The 20531-nt window shown below is 30.9% G+C and overlaps 3 protein-coding genes across 3 annotated transcripts; 1 reads left to right on the forward strand and 2 right to left on the reverse strand.

Annotated features, from left to right (window-relative positions):
* Positions 1-1631: 1631 nt before the first annotated feature.
* LOC107010402 (lysM domain receptor-like kinase 3) lies at positions 1632-5881 on the reverse strand. The gene is made up of 12 exons (XM_015209685.2): positions 4822-5881; positions 4470-4509; positions 4378-4385; positions 4110-4268; positions 3696-3895; positions 3417-3506; positions 3001-3094; positions 2752-2909; positions 2578-2669; positions 2349-2487; positions 2148-2246; positions 1632-2041 (listed from the first exon to the last, which is right to left on the reverse strand). The coding sequence occupies exons 1-12, from the start codon at positions 5447-5449 to the stop codon at positions 1877-1879; spliced, it is 1872 nt and encodes a 623-aa protein (XP_015065171.1). The 5' UTR covers positions 5450-5881; the 3' UTR covers positions 1632-1876.
* A 910-nt stretch (positions 5882-6791) lies between these two features.
* On the reverse strand, positions 6792-11087 carry LOC107010613 (lysM domain receptor-like kinase 3). The gene is made up of 12 exons (XM_015209890.2): positions 10399-11087; positions 9875-9908; positions 9769-9776; positions 9486-9644; positions 8981-9180; positions 8484-8573; positions 8177-8270; positions 7916-8067; positions 7745-7836; positions 7447-7585; positions 7266-7367; positions 6792-7185 (listed from the first exon to the last, which is right to left on the reverse strand). Exons 1-12 carry the CDS (start codon positions 11015-11017, stop codon positions 7033-7035), a joined length of 1842 nt encoding a protein of 613 aa, XP_015065376.1. The 5' UTR covers positions 11018-11087; the 3' UTR covers positions 6792-7032.
* Positions 11088-11852: 765 nt separating this feature from the next.
* On the forward strand, positions 11853-13685 carry LOC107009208 (chaperonin-like RBCX protein 1, chloroplastic). The gene is made up of 6 exons (XM_015208499.2): positions 11853-12105; positions 12349-12440; positions 12774-12891; positions 13049-13065; positions 13142-13204; positions 13431-13685. The coding sequence occupies exons 1-6, from the start codon at positions 11958-11960 to the stop codon at positions 13515-13517; spliced, it is 525 nt and encodes a 174-aa protein (XP_015063985.1). The 5' UTR covers positions 11853-11957; the 3' UTR covers positions 13518-13685.
* The last annotated feature ends 6846 nt before the right edge of the window (positions 13686-20531 follow it).

A 20531-nucleotide genomic window follows, 5' to 3' on the forward strand; every position in this document is an offset into this window, starting at 1 on the left:
TAAAAAAGTTTTTCGCTGACTTGCAAAAAAGTATAGTATTTTTTTTCGTGTAATTTATATATCATGAGTTTAAGCCACAAAATTTTAATTGATCCCTGAATCACGTATTATTGTTTAGAGAAATTTTTCACCCATTCTTTTTTAGAATAAATATTTAATAAGTGTTCTTTTTTTTTTTTTTCATTTATGAGCTATTTAGATCAAATTCGTAAATTTCTTTAGAACAAATTATTTTTTTACTAAGAAAACATTAGACAACATCCCTTTTGGACTAAAGCTCTCTTTGACAACCAGGGTTTATGAATTAAATCTCACTCGCTACGTCTGTTTCTTTTTTGCAAAATTTGGACCTTCCAACAATTTAAGTCAACAAACTATAAATATTATAGGTCATGAAGATTTGAACTTAGGACATCATAGTTCATAAGCAAGCTAAGGCGCTTATCAAGTGACATTAAAAGTTGTTTGTGTAAGGCGGTATAATTTATTTATTTATACATAAATACATTAATTTAGAAAATTCTATAAGGCTAGATTCACTTTTGTACATGGATATTCTTCAAGTCAATGTTTTATAACATAAATCTCTGCACTCCGGCTATTCCTCTCCAAAAAAAGAAAGACGAGAATTAATTAATAGTTACGAAGACAAGATTTATTCAAGAGGAAAATTTTAAAGGGGTATATTTGTATAACTGTAAAATAGTTTAAGAAATTTGAATTATAGCCTAAAAAGGGGGATATTTGCATAAATAAACTTACACTTGGTCTTTTTATTGGATCTTATGAAGATTGACGTGAACACGAAATATTTGGTGGAAACAACTGTCCTTCTAATAATCTTATTAAGTTCAGTTTACTTGAGAATGACTAATTTACTACTATTAAGGATACTGATATAATAATAATAATTATTATTATAATAATAATGGGAAAAATATTAAATATGAAAATATCCTGCTTTACAGTGTTTATTTGTCATCTTTCCTTTACAAGGACGTGGGGACTTATGTCCTTACCTTCGTTCATAAATGACATGTAATAGAAGAGCAAAATATCTAACAACTCCCCCCACCCCAAACCACCACACACACACACAAAAAAAATGGTGTGGATCATATGTACATAATATTAAATTATGATTTGAAATTTGATTGATTTGAGTTAAAGATATGTAATTTATGAAAATAATTAAAACTTTCTCGACTCTTATATAATTTTATCAAAAGGAGCAAACAAATACTCCCTTCGTGCTTTTTATGCCCATTCTTTAGAAACACGGAATAGTATGAGTATTTTATTGCAATACCTATATAAATTTATTTCTAGTCTAAAGTTTTTAGAAATGATTTAAAGGATAAATAGTTAATGTTAAGGATAAAATATATAAAAATATGGTCTTCTCTTGATATGTTTAAAGGAACAAGTAAAAGAAATATATATTTTTGTATAGGGGACAAGTAAAAATGAAGAGAGTAGATCATTAGAGGTCGAGCATGATTTTATACTATTTTATTTTGGGGGCAAAATTTAAAATAATGGATCTTTATTCGCAAAATATAAACACTTTAAAAAAATTTATATTTAAAAAATAATTTGAGATTTGTAATCCTATATATTGAAGAATTTGGAATTTCAAATGATAGATTTAAAATTGAGGTTAATGTTTTGTTCATATACCATCAACAAACGCTGAGAAATCAAAACTTTAAATTTAAGGCCAAAAATCTAGAGACAAATGGCTACTCAAAGGGAGAGAGATACAGGGTTCCTTTTTTAAAAATATGGTTGATGTAAATAAACAAATATACAAGTGTTACTTGTGCTTCTAATTTCCTGATTGTGAGTAACACAATATAACTCCAATTGGAATTAATTACCTTCCTGAAATGAGATGGGCTAGGCCCTGGTTCTCATAAAATTCACCAAGGTTCCAATTTGCACTTGTGGATGATATTGTCATTAAAGCTACTACTATTGACCTCATACTTGGTCTCAATTGTGGATTCTCCTGTGTGCACGCCTTGGCAAGAAGAGCCACCTATATGAATCGCGTTAATCGATCAAGTTACTGACTACACGTAAATCTCAAACTATACGAATCGCGTTAACATTAATGCACTTGTGAAAAAATATTGTTTTCTTACATTCCAGACTGAATCCAGGGGATAATCATCACCAAGTTTTGGATCTACCAGTTTGCATATCCCTTCTTTAGGATCAACCTCATTAAGCACATCCTCAAACTGCAAAGAATATTGCCAATTAAAAGTTGAAGTTTTAGACTCTTTTTAGTGGTTTAGAGGTGAGAATTGAATTTGGTGAGTGAAGAAATGTTTCAAAGGTACCAATCCAACAAGCCCTTTTGATTCAGTAGCAATTTCACTAGTCTTGATAATAGCTTTTCTAGCAGATATTAATTCATAAAGCACAACCCCAAATGCATATACATCAATTTTGGGTGAAACATCACCAAATTGACCATACCTGCACATAAGTCAAGTATGAAAAATGATAATTTGATCTTGTTCAGAGATATTGAATAAGTACTAATACCATAGGGAAACAAATTCTTACTCTGGGGCCATGTAACCAAAAGTACCAACAAGACGAGTGTTCATCGAACCACCTTCAGTTTCTATCAGTTTTGTGAGTCCAAAGTCAGCAACCTGCAAGATAAAAGATTATCTTCAAATGAATTAGCACACATGGTTTTTCTTTTCATAGTTCTGGTTTTTGGAACTCTCATACCTTTGCACGAAAGTTTTTATCGATCAAAATGTTGGCTGTTTTAATGTCGCGATGGATGTAAACAGGAACAGTGTGTTCGTGGATGTACTCTAGGCCTCTAGCTGCATCCAGAGCAATTTTCACCCTGGTAAACCATGGCAATGGCACCTTACCTGGAACTGAATAGTACAAAATTGATATGGAACTGTGAGAAATTCGAAAATTTGGTTAGACATGAAGTTTTTGTGCAATAAGTAGAACTGAACTAACCAAAACCGCGCAAATGTTGGCTTAGGTTTCCATTTTCAATGTATTCGTATACTAAGAACAAGGATCCTTCAACGCAGTATCCTATCAAACGTACCTGCAAAGGTTTCAACACGTGAAATATACTCTATGACATATGAGGTAAATGGATTCATCATCTGCTAAATCTCAAGTATGGCAGAACCAAATCACCAATCCTTACTTTCACTATGAAAAGTATCACATTATCAAGCTAAGTGGCTCAGACCACTCTTGAGAATTGCATTACAAATAAGTTCAAAGATTGCTGAAGTTAGCAAGTTCAACCAACCATGACTCCATGATGTTGATTTTTTTCCCCATAGACTCAGAGCAGGTGCCAGAGAGGTTATAATCAAGTAAGAAAAGATAGTATATCAGTACGAGTAATGAGAATTTACCAAGTTCAAGTGATGAACATGAGTCAAAACCTTCAATTCAGCAAGGAATTCTTTTGTTGCTTGCATATCCATCTTCTTGATAGCAGCTTTCTGCATTTTATCGAGACAAATGAGATTAGCAGCATGAGTAATTTTGACTATAGAAAAGAAATGCACGCTGAGTCAAGACAATTATGTGAATGGTGACATAATAAAACAGCTAGAACTAGGTCGATGATCAATCTGAGTATCCGAATAATTGCTAATCATTTCAATCTTAACAAGAATAATGTGACGAACCTCGCCTCTTAACTCTCCATAGTAAACAGATGCAAAACCACCTTGGCCAATCTTGTAGGCTGTGCTGAAGTTGTCACTGGCTTTAGCAAGTTCATCATATGAAAATTCTATAGATTTATCCACAGCAATCCTCGGGACGTCTGGGGAAGCGCCCTGTTTAAGAGATCCCCCTTCTGATGAATTCTCAAAATTTGCATGACCTGAGTCATTAAAAAAATTACAAGGTTTATTCTAAGGATGAACCAAAACATTGCTTCCACAGAATAATTGACATAATTTTATCATTAACCCGGACCGATTGCAGGAAGCTTATGCCTAAGGCTAGAGAAATGAGAAACAACAAACAGGAATTACCACCATAGAGTTTGACAGGTAATTAAGCATACATCAGTAGATTCAAAACAATAAAATTACCAGGAATATGCTTATTACTACTGTGTTTGTAAGGTTCCAAGTTAAGATTTTCCTCCATTTTCCTGCCTCTATAAAAGGTAATGTATATGCAAACTGCTAAAAGGGCAACCACAAGAACTACTGCAACTGATATGCCAGTTATTGCGCCACCTGAGAATCCTGTCAATAACATAGTTTTTAGTAGATTACAATCACATTCAGAGCTTTTTGATACCTCAGACTTGATCAGTTGAAAACAATGCCTCTGTAGCAGTAAAATAAGGCCAACCTTTTGAGCTGTGAAAAGCAAGAAACAACAATTAGCTGTCAATAGTATAGCATTCAAGAAATGATCAGGAGCTCATTGGGGTTGGAGAATACCTTGTAGAAGTTCTTAATTGTGGATAAGTTCCATTTTGATCTGCAATACATTTCAGAATAGAGATTTAAAAGAAAAAAACTATAACATCATCCAACACTTTGGCATATAGTAACAGATATTCAAGTGACAATCCTGAGCTTGCGACCACTTTGTCATACAAGTAAAATCATCCGAAAATTAACTATGATTGTAGTATGCAAAATTGTTCCTTGCCTTAATAATAGACAATGAGCATGGTTCCATTTTATTGCTTCTGCATAACTTTCTGTAAAAACTCATCCAAATTCGACTAATTGTACCTAAATATGCAAAGAATACGAGTATAAAAGCCTTGATAAAGAGATCAATTACCTTTTCCAGGAATGAAAACTAGACCACTACCGCTGCTGAAATTTGCTTCAGGATTATAGTCTTCCAACAACTTCTGTGGTAGACTAAAATCATTGGCTAGTGTAACCAAATTCTCTCCAGGGCGAAGAGGATAAGTTATAAATAGTCCATAATCTTTTGACACATGACTATTTCCACAAGAGCAGTTGACAATAACCTTTACTATTGAATTCACAGGAACATTGTTAGGATCATAACTGTTAGACTCCTGCAACTTTTCAACTGTTGTAAGGTTTGAACAATAAAGACGAGCAATTCTCGGATAAGTAGTACTAGTCTTGACCTGCACATCAAACTGATGTCCCATGAATTTCCCATCAACACAGCTACATGAGAAGGGAACATTAACTCTGCTTTGGAATTGAATAATATCTGGATTGGTAATCTGAGGATTATAACTAAGGATATTCTTGATGGGGGTTGAAAAAGTATTAGACATAAAAGTGAGGTTAGCACCATTCCATACATAAAATGAAGCTAATGCATCACAATCATCACTACACTGGGATTTAACCCCCACCCACAAAATGTTTAACACTAAAAGGCCTAAAACCAACTCAAAGCTTCTATTTTCTTGAAGAAAAATCATCTGATTTTCAAACTCTGTACTAGTTGAAAAATGGGTTGAGATTTTTTGAACTCTTTTTAGAATCTTGAATGAAAGATGCCAATGGATGTAAATATGGTTGTGTTAGTTGACACTTGACAACTTCAGTTTTTGCCTTTTTAGCATTTTAAACATGGCCTAGTCCAAGAGACAAAAAAGTTTTAGCTTTGAATTTTGCATTACTTTAAGTGGGAGACAGGGAATTCTAAAGCATGGGTTTCCTGGAAAAAGCAGAAAGAAAATTTTTTATGAATATATTTTGGGTTCCATTAGTTGACCTTTTTATCAACACATCTCCATCATTGGCTGTTAGTGTTAGCCATGGATGTTGAAACATGCCAAATCATTTGAGCGCCTGCAGTCTCCCTATCAAAGTCTTTTTTGGGTGTTTAGGCGATTTAAGTTTATATTACTGAAAATATGAAGAAAAAAAATTACTATCATCAGTACAGTTTGATGAACATGCCAATATATGCTTGTTCTAGTAGGTCAACTTAAAGTAGATGGTGCAAAAAAGTCATGATGTCAAACCTAAATTTGTTATAATCGATTATATAAATTTTCTACAATTCATCATGAACATTTTGTTTATTCAACAATACACAGGGGCATGTCTGAGCTAAAAGGTATAAAAGGGGTTCAATTAAAGCTTTGCCTTGCAAGTAGAATAAAATAACTATTTTTGCATATATAAATACTCTATCCCCTTATTAACATTGAACACGTAGCTTAAAGTGCACATTCCGATGAATTAAAATATTTGTAACTTCATGATAATATATAGTAGTAGTACGATGTATTATTTTCAACTCCAAACATACAACGTTCACATGGATAGCGTTAAATTTTGGTAGCAATGATATAGTAAAAGGAGTTTTTAACATTTAATGCCATCAAAGTCAAGATTGCATCAAACATGGCATGCCAAGAGATAAAACAAAGAAGTAAAATATTATTGAAGATTATACCTGGATCAAGTATAAATATGAATATTTCAAAGGATTATAATTAGAACCTATAAGATTTATTCGTTGCTTGCCAGTGGTGTATGATGACACAATCATTTGTGTTTATGAGTTGTTTCTTCTATATTAATTTAATAAAGAAGACAAATAATTTTGACCTGACGGGTTCAAAGGGGAAGAAGGAGAAACGTGCAATGGCAGATAACCTACTTATATATTACAAGTTACAACTGGAAATTTTGCAATAAATTATACATACGAAAAAAAATAATTTGAGATTCAGTCAAAGAATGGAATTTGGCAATGAAATAGGAAATACTAATTGTTTTGGCATAGAAAACCAGTAGGTGGTATGATTTTGTTAAAACTTCAGATTTTAGATGAGAAATATTCGCAAAAGATTCATTTTGGACTCAAAAGCGAGGATAGTTGCCCTATGAAGACTCGTATTCCCTAGGGCTCCAGAGGATTCTCTTAATCAAGCAACCATCTATGAAGCTTTACAAACAAAGAAAACGAATAGTACTTATTACATATAAACAAATAATACTTCTAAGCACATGAGGTTGAAAATGCTTGAGTGAACAGCAGCTACTATTGCTACCTTCCTGACATGAGATGGTTTTCATAAAAGGAGCCAATATCCCAATCTTCAGTTGAGGATGATAGAGTCATTAAAGCTACAACAATGGACCTCATGCTAGGTCTCAACTGAGGATTTTCATGTGTGCAAGCCTTGGCAAGCTGAGCTACCTGCAAATTAAATAACCAACTAATTTACATAAGCGAAAAGGCTGTTCATTTTTAACATAAGCACAAGGAAAGTACTCTACCTTGCAAACTGAATCTAACGGATAGTCATCTCCGAGTTTGGGATCAACCACTTTGCATAACCCTTCTCTAGCACCACCACTCTGGTGAAGAACATCCTCAAACTGCAAAAGAAAACAGAATTCTCTTTAGTAGTTTAGAGGCTGGAATATTCAGGTAAAACAAGATGGTGACAAGGCGTACCAATGCAACAAGTCCCTTTGATTCAGTTATAACTTCATTCGTCTTGACAATCGCTTCTTTAGCAGATATTAGTTCGTAAAGCACTACTCCAAAAGCATAGACATCAACTTTAGGGGAAACATCACCATACTGAGCATACCTGTTTACTAGGTCCTTTTAAAACAGAATATAATGAAAAGGGAAGTCCAGTGCACGAACAATCAGAATTCTATCGTCAACTATGCTATGAGAGCCACAGTGCTCAAAATATCAGTATTCACCAGGTGACAGAATATGCCACCTGGAATCAGACGCTTACTCTGGAGGCATGTAACCGAAAGTGCCCACAAGGCGTGTATGGAAAGAGGTACTTCCAACTTCAGTTAGCTTTGTAAGTCCGAAGTCTGCTACCTTCAAAATTTAAAGATCATTCAGGGCAAATTATATGCAAACATTTGATCTCTTGTTTAACAATCACAATTTTCACAACCTTTGCACGAAAGTCTTTGTCAATCAAAATATTAGCAGATTTAATATCGCGGTGGATATATAAAGGAACAGTGTGCTCATGGATGTATTCGAGTCCTCTAGCTGCATCAAGAGCAATCTGCACCCTGGTAGACCATGACAATGGATTCCTGCCTGGAAGTCAAAGGTCGAGATGGATTTATAAGAGTGAGAAAAATGCAGCACAGTGATTATAGTACTTGGTCTACATGACATTTCACAAAAGTAGTAGACTTTCACTTACTTGATCCACGCAAGTGTTCACCAAGGTTTCCATTTTCAATGTATTCATAAACTAAGAATAAAGACCCTTCAACACAATATCCAATTAACCGAACCTGCAATGTGTTTTAAAAATAACATGTCATCTCATGGTCTCACAATCATAACAAGTATCTTTTCACCTTTAACATTGGCGGAGAAAGTTCTGTATTACTGATATTTCAAGGGAATGACAAAGAGTTTAGCTAGTTGCAAGAAGGCACATATGAAATAAATGAAAATACAGGAAATGCTGATATTCTCATTCATTATAAGAAGAACAATCTTACCAAGTTCAAGTGATGAACATGCGTTAAGACTTTCAACTCAGCAAAGAATTCTTTCGATGCTTGCATATCCATTTTCTTAATTGCTGCTCTCTGCATTCACGTCAGAAGAAGGCCTAAGCTCAAGAAATAGGAAAGGTGAAAGCTACATTATCATCTAATTTAAATGTGTTTTGTTCAGTTAAATCATTGAACAACCTCATGTTTCATTCTAAATCTAAGATTAGCGGCCTCCATGACCTATATTTATATGCTACAGTGGTTACTTGAAAAGCCCTAATTAAACCTTGTATAACATGTAGAATTCAACACCTTTAAGCTACACTTTTTTCCATGTTTATCACTGATTAATAATAGTTACTACGCTCTTCGCTATTAGCCCTATATTGGTATTGTGAATGAGAAAACATTGACAAATCAAAGTAGCTACAACCAGTGATCAGTAGTAGAATTATTCTAGTGTTATGTTTCATAAACTATGATACAAAATATCCACAAACCTCGCCTTTTAACATTCCATAAAAGACTAATCCAAATCCACCTTGACCAATCTTATTTTCCATGCTGAAGTTATTTGTAGCTTTAGCAAGTTCTTTGTATGAAAATTCCACTGATTTATCCACTGTGATCCCTGTCGGTCTTGGAGAAGTAACACCAAACAAAGGACCTGATTCTGTAATTTTCTCCAAATTCGGAGGACCTGATGCATTAAGGATTTCATCAAACCATACTAAATATCGGGATTTGAAAGATTTAGTAGGCACATTTGGCTTAACTATAAACACATTCAGAAAAATGTGCAGGGGAACATAATTAAGGCTTATTTACAGTGATTCAGTGAACATGATTATTCATGGATCAAAACAAGAGATCAACAAGAAACAACAGAATTTTCCGCTGCTTCACCAATTAAAGGCAATTCCATTGTAATCAATATACTTCAAGAAGAAACTATTATCATTTCGTTGGGGGAAAGGATACAACACAATCAAATAAACTACTCACGGAAGTTCTCATTAAAGTGTTCATCAGATGACCCTTGGAGAAATGATTCCTCTTCTGTTTGCTTGCTCCAATAAAATACAAAATAAACACAAACTACAAAGAAGGTAGCCCCAAAAATAGCTGCCACTGTTGTGCCAGCAATGGCTCCACGTGAGAGTCCTGGCGAATGACATCATTTAGTAAGCAATGGTAATGCCATAACAATTTTACGTGCTACTTCACGTTTGGACTTATTAAGTTGAGTACATCTCATGATCAGAGCAGAAAACAAAATAGAGCCAACCTCTTGACCTGCAAAACAAAAGCCAGAGAGAATCATATTAAGTTACTATCATAGACAGAAAAATACTGAGCAGAAATAAAAAGAATGTTTAAGTTTGGACAAATACCTTGTCTTCAACGGTGGAAAATTTCCCTGTGCATCTGCAATAACAATATGAAGTAAAAAAGGGGTAAGAAGAGAATGTTCTTAAGTCAGCTGTCTGCTCCTCGACACTGGTTCACTCATTTTCCAAAAAAATCTAGTGAAAAAGGTATATTTGAGTAATCTGTATAACGGTAAAGGTGTACATGAGTCACTTTCATAACAGGGATATATGAACTCTAAACAACAAAATTGAGGGTAATATCAGACCAAACACACCCTAAAAATAGAAAAAAATTGTAATCTGAAAGTACTTAATTTTTCTTTATATCAAATATGGATTGGATTAGACATTTTATTCGTTTTCACCTAGCTCATTTTTGACTAGCCTTTCTCAAACTCGACCCGTGTTTGACACCCCTAAGAAGTTATACACCTTAATACCTTTATGTATATTAAAACTTGAAACAACTTCCTAAATTCTTGACTTCTAGTCTTGGTTCAACTTGAAATAATAACGTTCAAGGTGCAAAAAACCTAGTGACTAACCTCTTGCCGGCACAAACACTATTCCCGACCCTGAACCAAAATCCAAACCCGGATTGAACTTCTGGAGCAACTCAGCCGGTACACCCGACCCCACGGCCACCGTGGACAAGTTCTCTCCCGGGCGAATAGGGTACGTGGCGAACAACCCATAATCGTCGGACACTTCACCATCCCCACAGGAGCAATTAACGGTCACGTTGATCATGGCATAATCCGGTATGTTGGTCGGGTCATAATTGTTGACCCGTTTGAGCCAATACTCAGTTGTAAGGTTTGCAAAGGCCATAGTGGCAACTTTTATATACGTGTCACCAAACACAGTTTTGTACACAAAAGTATGTCCCAAAAAATCACCATTTAAGCAATCACAAGAAAATGGGAGATTAATCCTCGTGTCACTAGTAATACTATGTTGATTTGTAATTTGAGGATTGTAATTAAGAATCACTGGAATTGTTAAATTGAATATGTGACTAATGTAAGTTAAATTAGCTCCTGACCAAATATGATACGAAGCTATAGCCATGTCACAACCATTTCCACATGACTTAGCTTCACCATTTAAAATGATGAAGAGAAAAAAACTAAAAAGGTTTATGGTTTTCGCTCTGATATTCATTATTATGAGTCGGATCAAAGGAAATTATTAGAAGAAAAGCTGAGTAGTTATAGAATAATATGACATATGATACAACAAAATGTTGCCGTCTTCAAATAAATATTATTATTATCTCGTTTCGTTCATTTGCCATTTTGCTTCATCTTGATGCTTACTCTAACAGGACTGTTATAAGTATAAAATATCAAATTGCAAGTTCTATTTTGGATTCTTGGAATGTTAAAATATACAAGATGTACGTACCTGTGAATTTTTATTGATGGGTGCGGTCAAGTAGACAATGAAAATGACCCCTCTTTCTTTCTTTCTAGTTTTTTTCTTCTCCTTTTGTATTTGTTAAAGAATGACAAAAGTCCCACATCGGTGATTAATGAGATGGTGGACTCTTTAAAAGGCTTGGGCAATCCTCCATCCTTTGAGTTAGCTTTTGGGGTGTGAGTTAGGCCTAAGACCTAATTTCACATGATATCAGAGCAGGGCCCGTCTCACCCGATGTTGGGACCCCACCTACATACTGCATACATGTAATTTTCATACGTGGGGATAAGGATAATAATCTCAAGATAAATTTTGAGGTTAATTTTATCTCGTGTTTGATTTGAGATATTAAATAATTTCAAAAAATATTTTGTCCCACCATTTGTACTAATTTCAGGTGGGATAAAATAATTTTATGAGATGGTATTCTCATCCCCTTGTACCAGTAATTTCAGTATATTAACATGAGAAGAATATGGATTGTGCATTGGATAGAGTGGGATCCACGATTCATCTTTGCAGGAGATATTTTATGCAAATGATAAGAGATATTTCTTTTCTTTTTTTCTAGGATTTTCTTCCTCAGGATTCAGGACCACTGTGTACTGGCTATAGAAAATCAACTCATTCAACATGCTTTTAATACTCTCTGTCTGATTAGTTACCTAACAAAACAATATCAATGGAATGCTCAACAGCAATTGTATCTTCACAGCTCTCCTTATTCCCTTCAACACTTCAAAGAGAAAACAGAAATCATCTATTCAAGTCATCGAAACAGAGAACTTGTCAATCTACTCGTTTCCACTGTCACAAGATGTATGTCCCTGGTGTGTAATCATCATTATTATCTTTTCTTCTCCTACAATTTTCAGATTTTTTTTTCACAACACTGGTGTTCGGGTTAACTTGTTTACACCATAGGCCAATCCAAAATTTAGACTCTATTTTTAAAATTATGGGTTCATATATACTTTTTACTGTAGTTTTTATGGACTTAAAAGTATTGAATTCATATGAACTCGATGTCCGCTTTGCTTTGATCTAGATAATAAGATGTTTGACTTATGCAGGATTTGGGACATCACCAGAATCCACAGCAGCCCAACATTTACACCACTTTTTCAATTTTATTGCTGTTAAAATTGTTGCTGCACAGCTTCAGGTTCATTGTCTTCCACTTAATTACTAGCAAATAGTTGCAGAACAAAAGTATCGCATTAACATGTTTCTGTATCCCTAAATATAGATAGAAGTATATACACAGACTTTGATAGCAGAACAATGTAAATATTGAAGTTATCTTTATCAGATCACCTAAAAGATAACCACAGATAAGTGTCCATTAAAAGTGAGATTTATAACCTGAAAGATAAGTCAAGTTACATGCTAAAGAGGTTTAAATGCAAGCAATAGTTATAAATTATTTACATTGTTCGTAAGTTATATAAAGTGCAGAAAATTCTTAAAATTAGTTAACCATAATTTCACATAACAGAGCTACAATCCTGAAGCATACCAGGAGCTGAGGGAATTTGTGGATAAGAATTCATTGAGTGATGGGGATAAGTTCTGCGCGGATTTGATGAGGGAATCCCCGAGACATAAAGATCTAGGTACATCAACAATTTTCTAATTTCACTTGCAAGTTTTTAAGAATTTTGGTTCTGTAATTCAAGATTTTACATCTACTTCATCAAACTTTTATATCATGTTAACTTTTCTGATAATGTTTGCTTGAATCCTTGGGAACTTTCATTGGCTTCTTCGCAGCTATGCGCATTTTAGAGGTTGGTTTATTCTCCAGCTTATCTTTTTTCCCATCATTTATGGTAATCAAACTGAATTAGATATATTTTCATAAAGGTTCGATCAGCATACTGTAAGGACGACTTTGAGTGGGATAACTTGAAGCGCCTAGCATCAAAGGTAAAATTAAAAGATCATGAATTTATCTTATATCCTATGCACACTGACAAAGTAAATGAAGTTTTTCATAATCAGTTGCAGGTACCATTACTTTGATATCGATTATTTACTTTGTCTTTAAAAATAAACTTTCGATTTAAGCAGAAGAATACATATAATTTCTCCTCTGTGGCACTTCTTTTTCATTCTTACTTAGCTTGTAGCTACTACCTTGGGATATTTGCAGATGGTGGATGATTCTAATAAAAAGCTTATGACGGATTATATCGTGGATACTAGCTGCATTGCAGATGGAAAGCAGATATGCAACTAATCAAACTCCTTAAAATTTTAATCCACTGTGTATTTAGGAAAACTACAGAATATACATGTGTTTTCACTTAATTTTGATATATCTGTATATATGCTGTTATTCCATTTAGCTGCAAAATTCAGCCAAATCTGAGCAAATATTGTGTAATCTGAGCTATGTGTCCAACTATCTATTGTGGATGTGAAAGAGAAGGTATATATTAGGCCGTCAAATGGACGGATTAGATTGAAATTGGAGATGCTAAAATGAGTTGAAATAAACATTGCATTACTTTAGGCTCAAATGGACTATAGTCGAGTTGAGTCATGATCTTTTCGATTTGACCCGCTTAATCTCAATAATTTTAATATGTTGTTATTTTACTTTTGTAATCACAATTTAAATTTCAACTCAAGAAAATTTTAACCAAAACTATAAAGGGAAAAGGGTCTGATATATACCCCTCAACTTTGTCATTTGGAGCTGATATACCCTCGTTGTAAAAGTGGCTCATATATGCCCTTACCGTTATACAAACGGCTCACATATACCCCTGCCGTTACAAAATTACTCACATATACCCTTCATTTAACGGAAGTTAACAAATTAGTTTTAAATTTATATTTATTACTTCTAATTTTTTTAAAAAAATTATTTAGGGGTATATATGATTTTTCTATCAAAGTTCAAGGTATATTTTAATTTTTTTCATACATAAATTATTTTTTGACTTCTTTTATTATAATTATTTGAGTTTCTTATTCTTATTTTGTTTTTGTCTTTCATTCGTTAGTTTAAAGAAAAAAAATTTAAATTATTTTTTTTTGTCTGTATTGTAATTTAATTTCGTATTCGAAGAAAAAATTTGGTCATCTACAATAAGTTTTACAAGAATATTAGTGAAACATAAATAAGTTTGATTATCAAAATAATAATTATAAATTAGTCATTGAAACAAAAAAAAATATGTTTGACGAAGATTAAATTTACTCATATGAGATTATATTTTTTAGAAAAAAATAATAAAAATTTAGATTAAATTTTTTTTTTCATTTCCGTTAGAGGAAAAGGGTATATGTGAGCCATTTGTTTACAAGTAAGGGTATATATGAGTCACTTTCATAACAACGGGTATATCAGCTCTAAATGACAAAGTTGAGGGGTATATCAGACCCTTTTCCCAATTATAAATGAATAGATGAATCCTAGAAAATACGGGTGTACAAAATCGAATCGGAAATCAAATCAAACCGCAAATCGAGTCAAATCAGGAAAAAACCTATCGAATGGTTTGGTTTGACTAGGTTTGGTATTGGAAAAAAAAAATTCTATACTTGGATTGGTTTGGTTTTAACTAAAAAAAAAGTAATCAACTCGACATTACATATATAATAAAAATTTATTTTATACATAAAACTATTACTTGGACATAATTTCTAAATATTACTTATACTTTTTCATAATTTTTATTCTTTAACATATTTGTTCAAGTTTTTGAAACTTAGAATTTTGAATGGTTCAATAAAAGTTATAGTCCATATATATTATTAACTCTAATAAAATTCAATGTAAAATCAAATCAATATGAATTCTAACAAAAAAAAAAATAATTCAATTTAGTAATTTTAAATTATGATCATTTTTATTATGACATTTTAGTTCCAGTATATTTTATATGAAGATTTTGTTATTAATTTTTGTTGAATATTTTAGTGACATCACACATCTCATATTTGTGTTTTTTCTTAAGAAACACCTTAGCTAGTTGTATTTTGGTTGGACTAAAGAAATATTTGGTGCACAAGTTAATTATATGTGTTTAAATACTTTACCAGAAAAACTTGAGGTTTATTAGTTTGGTTTGATTTATAAATTTAAAAATTCGACACAAACGGTTAAGTTTGATTTTTGAATATCTGAACCAACCCGATGTTGAAAACCCGAAATATAACTAGTTTGGTTTGGTTTATAAATTGACAAATTCGACACAAATAATTAAATTAATATTTGAAAAATCTGAATCAACCCAGTCATGCATACCCTTACTAAAAAAATATAAAATCTATAGTAAATTTATATCATTAATATAAAAACATATATTATATCTTTGCAAGTTAAAAAAATCATTAAAAAAATTGAAATTGGTTATTATATGTCTCTCGTTTTTTGTCTCCTTGTTTTAGTAGGTGTGGAATGTACTATAATAGAAGGGAAAATTAAAATAATAGCAAACTAATAACTTAAAATAAATGGAATAGCTAGGGTTTGATTTAATTGTGCTCCATAGCAAACGTTAGCTAAAATTTGCCAGCGTGTCTCTCCCAGAAATCTCGCTCGCCACTCTCCATTCTCGCTCGCCTCTCTCGCTTTATACACAGAAGTGTATAATTCTGTTTCTGTTTTGTATAAAGCGAGAGAAAATTGAATATACACATGCAAAAAATATATATCTTCGTGTTATACACTTAATTATACAATTTACAAACATTTTACTTCAAATATTGCAGAGAAAAAGGTCTACGAATTATAAAATTGCAGTGAAATACAGTTTTCTCTAGCTTTATACAACAGAAGTGTATATATTGTGTTTCTGTTTTTGTATAAAGCGAGAGAAAAACATATATCTTCTTGCTATACACTTAATATTGCAGCGAAATAGGCAGTGAATTATACAATTGTGCATTATACAATTGTAGTGAAATAGGATAGCGAATTATACAATTGCAGCGAAATAGGCCAGCGAATTATACAATTTAGGCCAGCGAATTATACACTTGTATATGTATAGCGAATTATACAGTTTTATGTTTGCTATGGAGCGCAATTATGCAAAGTTTGCTATAGCATACAAATATGAATTTTTTGTTTGCTATATGTGAAAGTTGCCATAATAGAATGACACAAAATCACACAATTATTAATGTTTTAAACCAATTCATAAACCTTCCAATGTAAAGCAAAAAATAAAAATTTGAACATCATTACACTTGAAAAACAAATAGTGAACTTTCTTTCCAAACTCAAACCCTGCTTTGATGTTCTCAACTGTTGGAGAAAAATATCTTTCAGTATTTATTATGGTTAAATTTTGCTTTGAATGATTAAATCTCAAATATTATTTTTTAACATGCATATTTTTCCTAAAAAAAGGAATTTTGAAAAATCAAAATTAAACAAATGGAACCCCATTCATAATAAGTGAAGATTAACTTGAACTATAAAATTATTTTTGTTCAGTATTTCCAAAACATATAAAACCTTTGAACTTCAAATAACAATATTATTATTATATATTCAAATAATAATATTATTATTATATATTTAACTAAAAACTAATTCTAGTTAATAAGTGTTAGCGAATTATTTGTCATACACTCAGGAGAGGATTTAGCATAGATAAGGTGTGTCATGTGACAGGCTTCGTCGAAAACTTTTATCAAATATATCTTTATTTTATATATAAAAAAGGAAAAAAAAACTAAAGGATAAAATAATTGACAGGACACTCTTTTTAGGAGAAGCTGCTTAGATGCAGCCGCGCCATACATTATGCGCAACTCGCGATAATTTTTTCATTTGTTTTTATTTATTCACCTTTTTTAATTAAAATTATTAAATTTCGTGTTAAGTTCAAAACAGTATTTCACTTCATTAAAAGTCTAATCACTCACTTTAATTCAATCAAAACCTAACAAAAATTTTTTTAGAATTAATATAAAGCTCAAAATCTCTTTTATCAAATAGAATTATAGTATACTTCTTAAATCCTTCTATCTGAGTCTGTTCAATTTTCTTTCCGTTCTTGTTCTTCAATCATTGTTATTCGACATCTCAAATCTCCACATCATGTCAGTATTTTTTTGCTATTCTATTTTTTTATTATGTGCTTGAATTTTTATTTTTATTTGTTCATAATAATAGTTCTATTTGTTACTATCTACTTGCTACAACTTTTTTGCTATTTTATTTTTTTTATCATGCATTTAAATTTTTATTTTTATTTGTTCATAATAATAGTTCTATATGTTAATTTAGATGCCTAAAATATAATTTTTATTGATATTTTTTCTTGAGTCATTTTTGTCCAGTCTTTAATGGTGAGTTTAGAAAAAATCACGTGTACGCTACTGCTTACACTACCTTAGATGTTGTTGTAAAACTTTTTTTATTAATATAAAATTTTGAGTAACTTATTCAAAATTCTAAAATGTTTATGCTAAGAAAGGAGATAGTTTTTTTTCTTTTTTTTTGTACCTTTTTCACAATCTTCAATATTAATTATTGTTTTTAACGAATTTTTTTTTATATATATATATAAATTCTCTACTTCCTGTTTTGTTTTTTACGATCAAGGTTGTTTTTAAGGGAAAATAAAATTATACATTCACTATTAAAGTCCCAATACTTGTAAACTTTCTTCGACCTTTGAATTCCTTCTAACAAAAACCTAACGCAAAGGTTACTTTTCTAGTTTTCTTATTGAAGAAAACATGTCTCAAAAGGACAGAGATTGTACAGGCTTTATGCCTTCTGAGTTGAGCCTGTCGCATAGAGCCTGTCTAGTGCATTTTACATTCCCTATATGGTTTGCAGGCTATTACACAAAATGCTCACCACAGTGTGCTCACCCAAAGGACAAAAATTTTACTAGTTGCACGTTATCCTGGGGTTAAATAAAAAATAAAAAAAGAGAAATTTTTCAAAATGTCAATATTTAACATTTAAGAGGGCTCATTAGCAACACTTTCAATATTTAGTAAAAATGTCAAAATTTTAATTTGTTATGTATCTTATTTATATTTTTATTATTTGTTTTATTTAAAGAATAGAATTATTTAATAACAAAAGGCAGAAAATCAAGGGAGAGAATATTTCAAAAAAAAAAAGGTAAAGATCATTTAATTTTCTCATCAGTTACATTTTCAAATAAAACTCAAACTTTGTTTTTATTTTCTCATCTTAATCTTTTTTTTATTAGTTTGTATTCATTCCAATAGGTATGCCAAATGAATCTATAGTTATTTAAGAAACATATTTGTATTCATATATATTTTTCATGTGTATTTATTTGTTTCTTCGAAAATTTTGTATTTCGTATTCATTTCAATATGTATTTTATTCGTATTTCTATTTATTCTAGTTTTTATTTAGAATATTGTATAATAATATATAAAATACAAAAAAGTAGTATGATGAAAAAGTGAGATAATAGTTCTTAGAGAAGGAACATATCACTTAAAATTTTCATCATTAACAATTTCAAAAAAAAAACTCTTTTTTCATTCTATTAGATCAACTTTCCTTTGTTATTTTTCATTTTAATTGTATACCAATATTTTTTACATTTTATGTGCTCACTTTACCATTCAAATTAAAATTGATTCTTTTTTTTCAAACTACAAATTGTATTTCGGTGATCAAAATTGTATTAGTTGATTACCATATATATATATATATATATATCTCAATATGTATGAATATGATTTGAAAGGGTACAAGATTAATGGGGGAAAATAGCATACTTGGTGGAAATAATAAATTTGTTGAGGAGGGATATATTATTCTAAAAAAATAAATACAAATTGACTATGAAAGAAATAAGAATACAAGATTTTGGAAAACATATAGCATACATAGTAAAATAATATAATCAGTATACAATATTCTAAAAAAATACAAATTAACTGTTGAAAAATAGGATACATATATTTTTAAGAAATACAAATTCATATGAGATAGCATACATAGTGAAAATGATATAATCAGAACACAATATTCTAAAAAAATATAAATTGACTATTAAAAAATAAGATACATCTATGCTTAAGAAATATAAATTCATAGAAGATACGTATTTGAATGACTACAAATAAAAAAGAAATAAAATGTTCTTAATAAAAATACAAATGATGAGTAAAAGAAAAATAATTGACAAACAAAAATTAATATGAATATTATTCTGATATGAATACAATTTCGCAACCTTCTTCTTTGACTCTTGCTTTTTTCTTCGTCTTCTATGTTCCTTTTTTTCAATTTTTTTCATCAAATTCAAATTTGAATCTGTGTTTATTTGTGAATTAATAATCCTATAAGCAAAATTCGAAATTATTGAATATGAATATATAAAAAAAATCAAACAATATATTATGTATGAATGCTTATATGGCTTACTACAAATTACAATCTACTAAATCTCAAATATGAAAATAAAATCATAAAAATAGTGTTTCGAATACTAAAATTCTGAAATGCATAAATATTTGATGAGTATGTTAACAAACTCATAAAAATCAAAAAAATTGTAATACATACAATCCAAAATTCAACATAATTTTTATTTTGAAAACAAAATCTTATGAAATCTCGCAAAATAAAAGATGATTACGAAAATACCTTTATGTATTGAGAGATTTCCTGAATTAATCGATAGATCTGAACAAATTGATATGAACTTGAATAATTAGTTCTTCTTCAACAATGTGAGACAATAATGGTGAAAATGGTAAAAGAGAAAAAAAAATTTGAAAATCTTAAAGATGAAAATAAATTTAATGGTATTAAAGTCTAGAAGAAGTCTAAATGGATAGTAAATATATTTAATGTTAGACTGTTTTGAGAAATAAAAAGAAAGACAAATAATAATATTTACAAATTATTTTTAAAATATTGACATTTTGACTAAATATTTTAAAGTGTAGATATTTTTACTAAGTTAGAAATTGTGACTACTTTACTATTTTTTCCTAAAAAGGAGAAAATCAGCAACTATAATTTCACTATATGTCTTTAGGCCCAATTTCTTTAGGATGAAAAGCCCAAAATAAGCTTCTGATAATTATTTATGAATTGATATGTCTAACCCATCTAAGAATGAACGAAACAATAATAAAGGATAATACGACAACGAGTTAAATCGAAATTGACCTACTAAAAAAATTTAGAATTTGGATTTCAAGATCGATAAAACAGATCATGATGTATGAAAGTATATATTAGTACAGTTTGGCCTTTTTCACTTAATGATTTGGTTAG

The sequence above is a fragment of the Solanum pennellii genome, chromosome 2 (assembly GCF_001406875.1).
Source record: "Solanum pennellii chromosome 2, SPENNV200".
NCBI lineage: Eukaryota > Viridiplantae > Streptophyta > Magnoliopsida > Solanales > Solanaceae > Solanum > Solanum pennellii.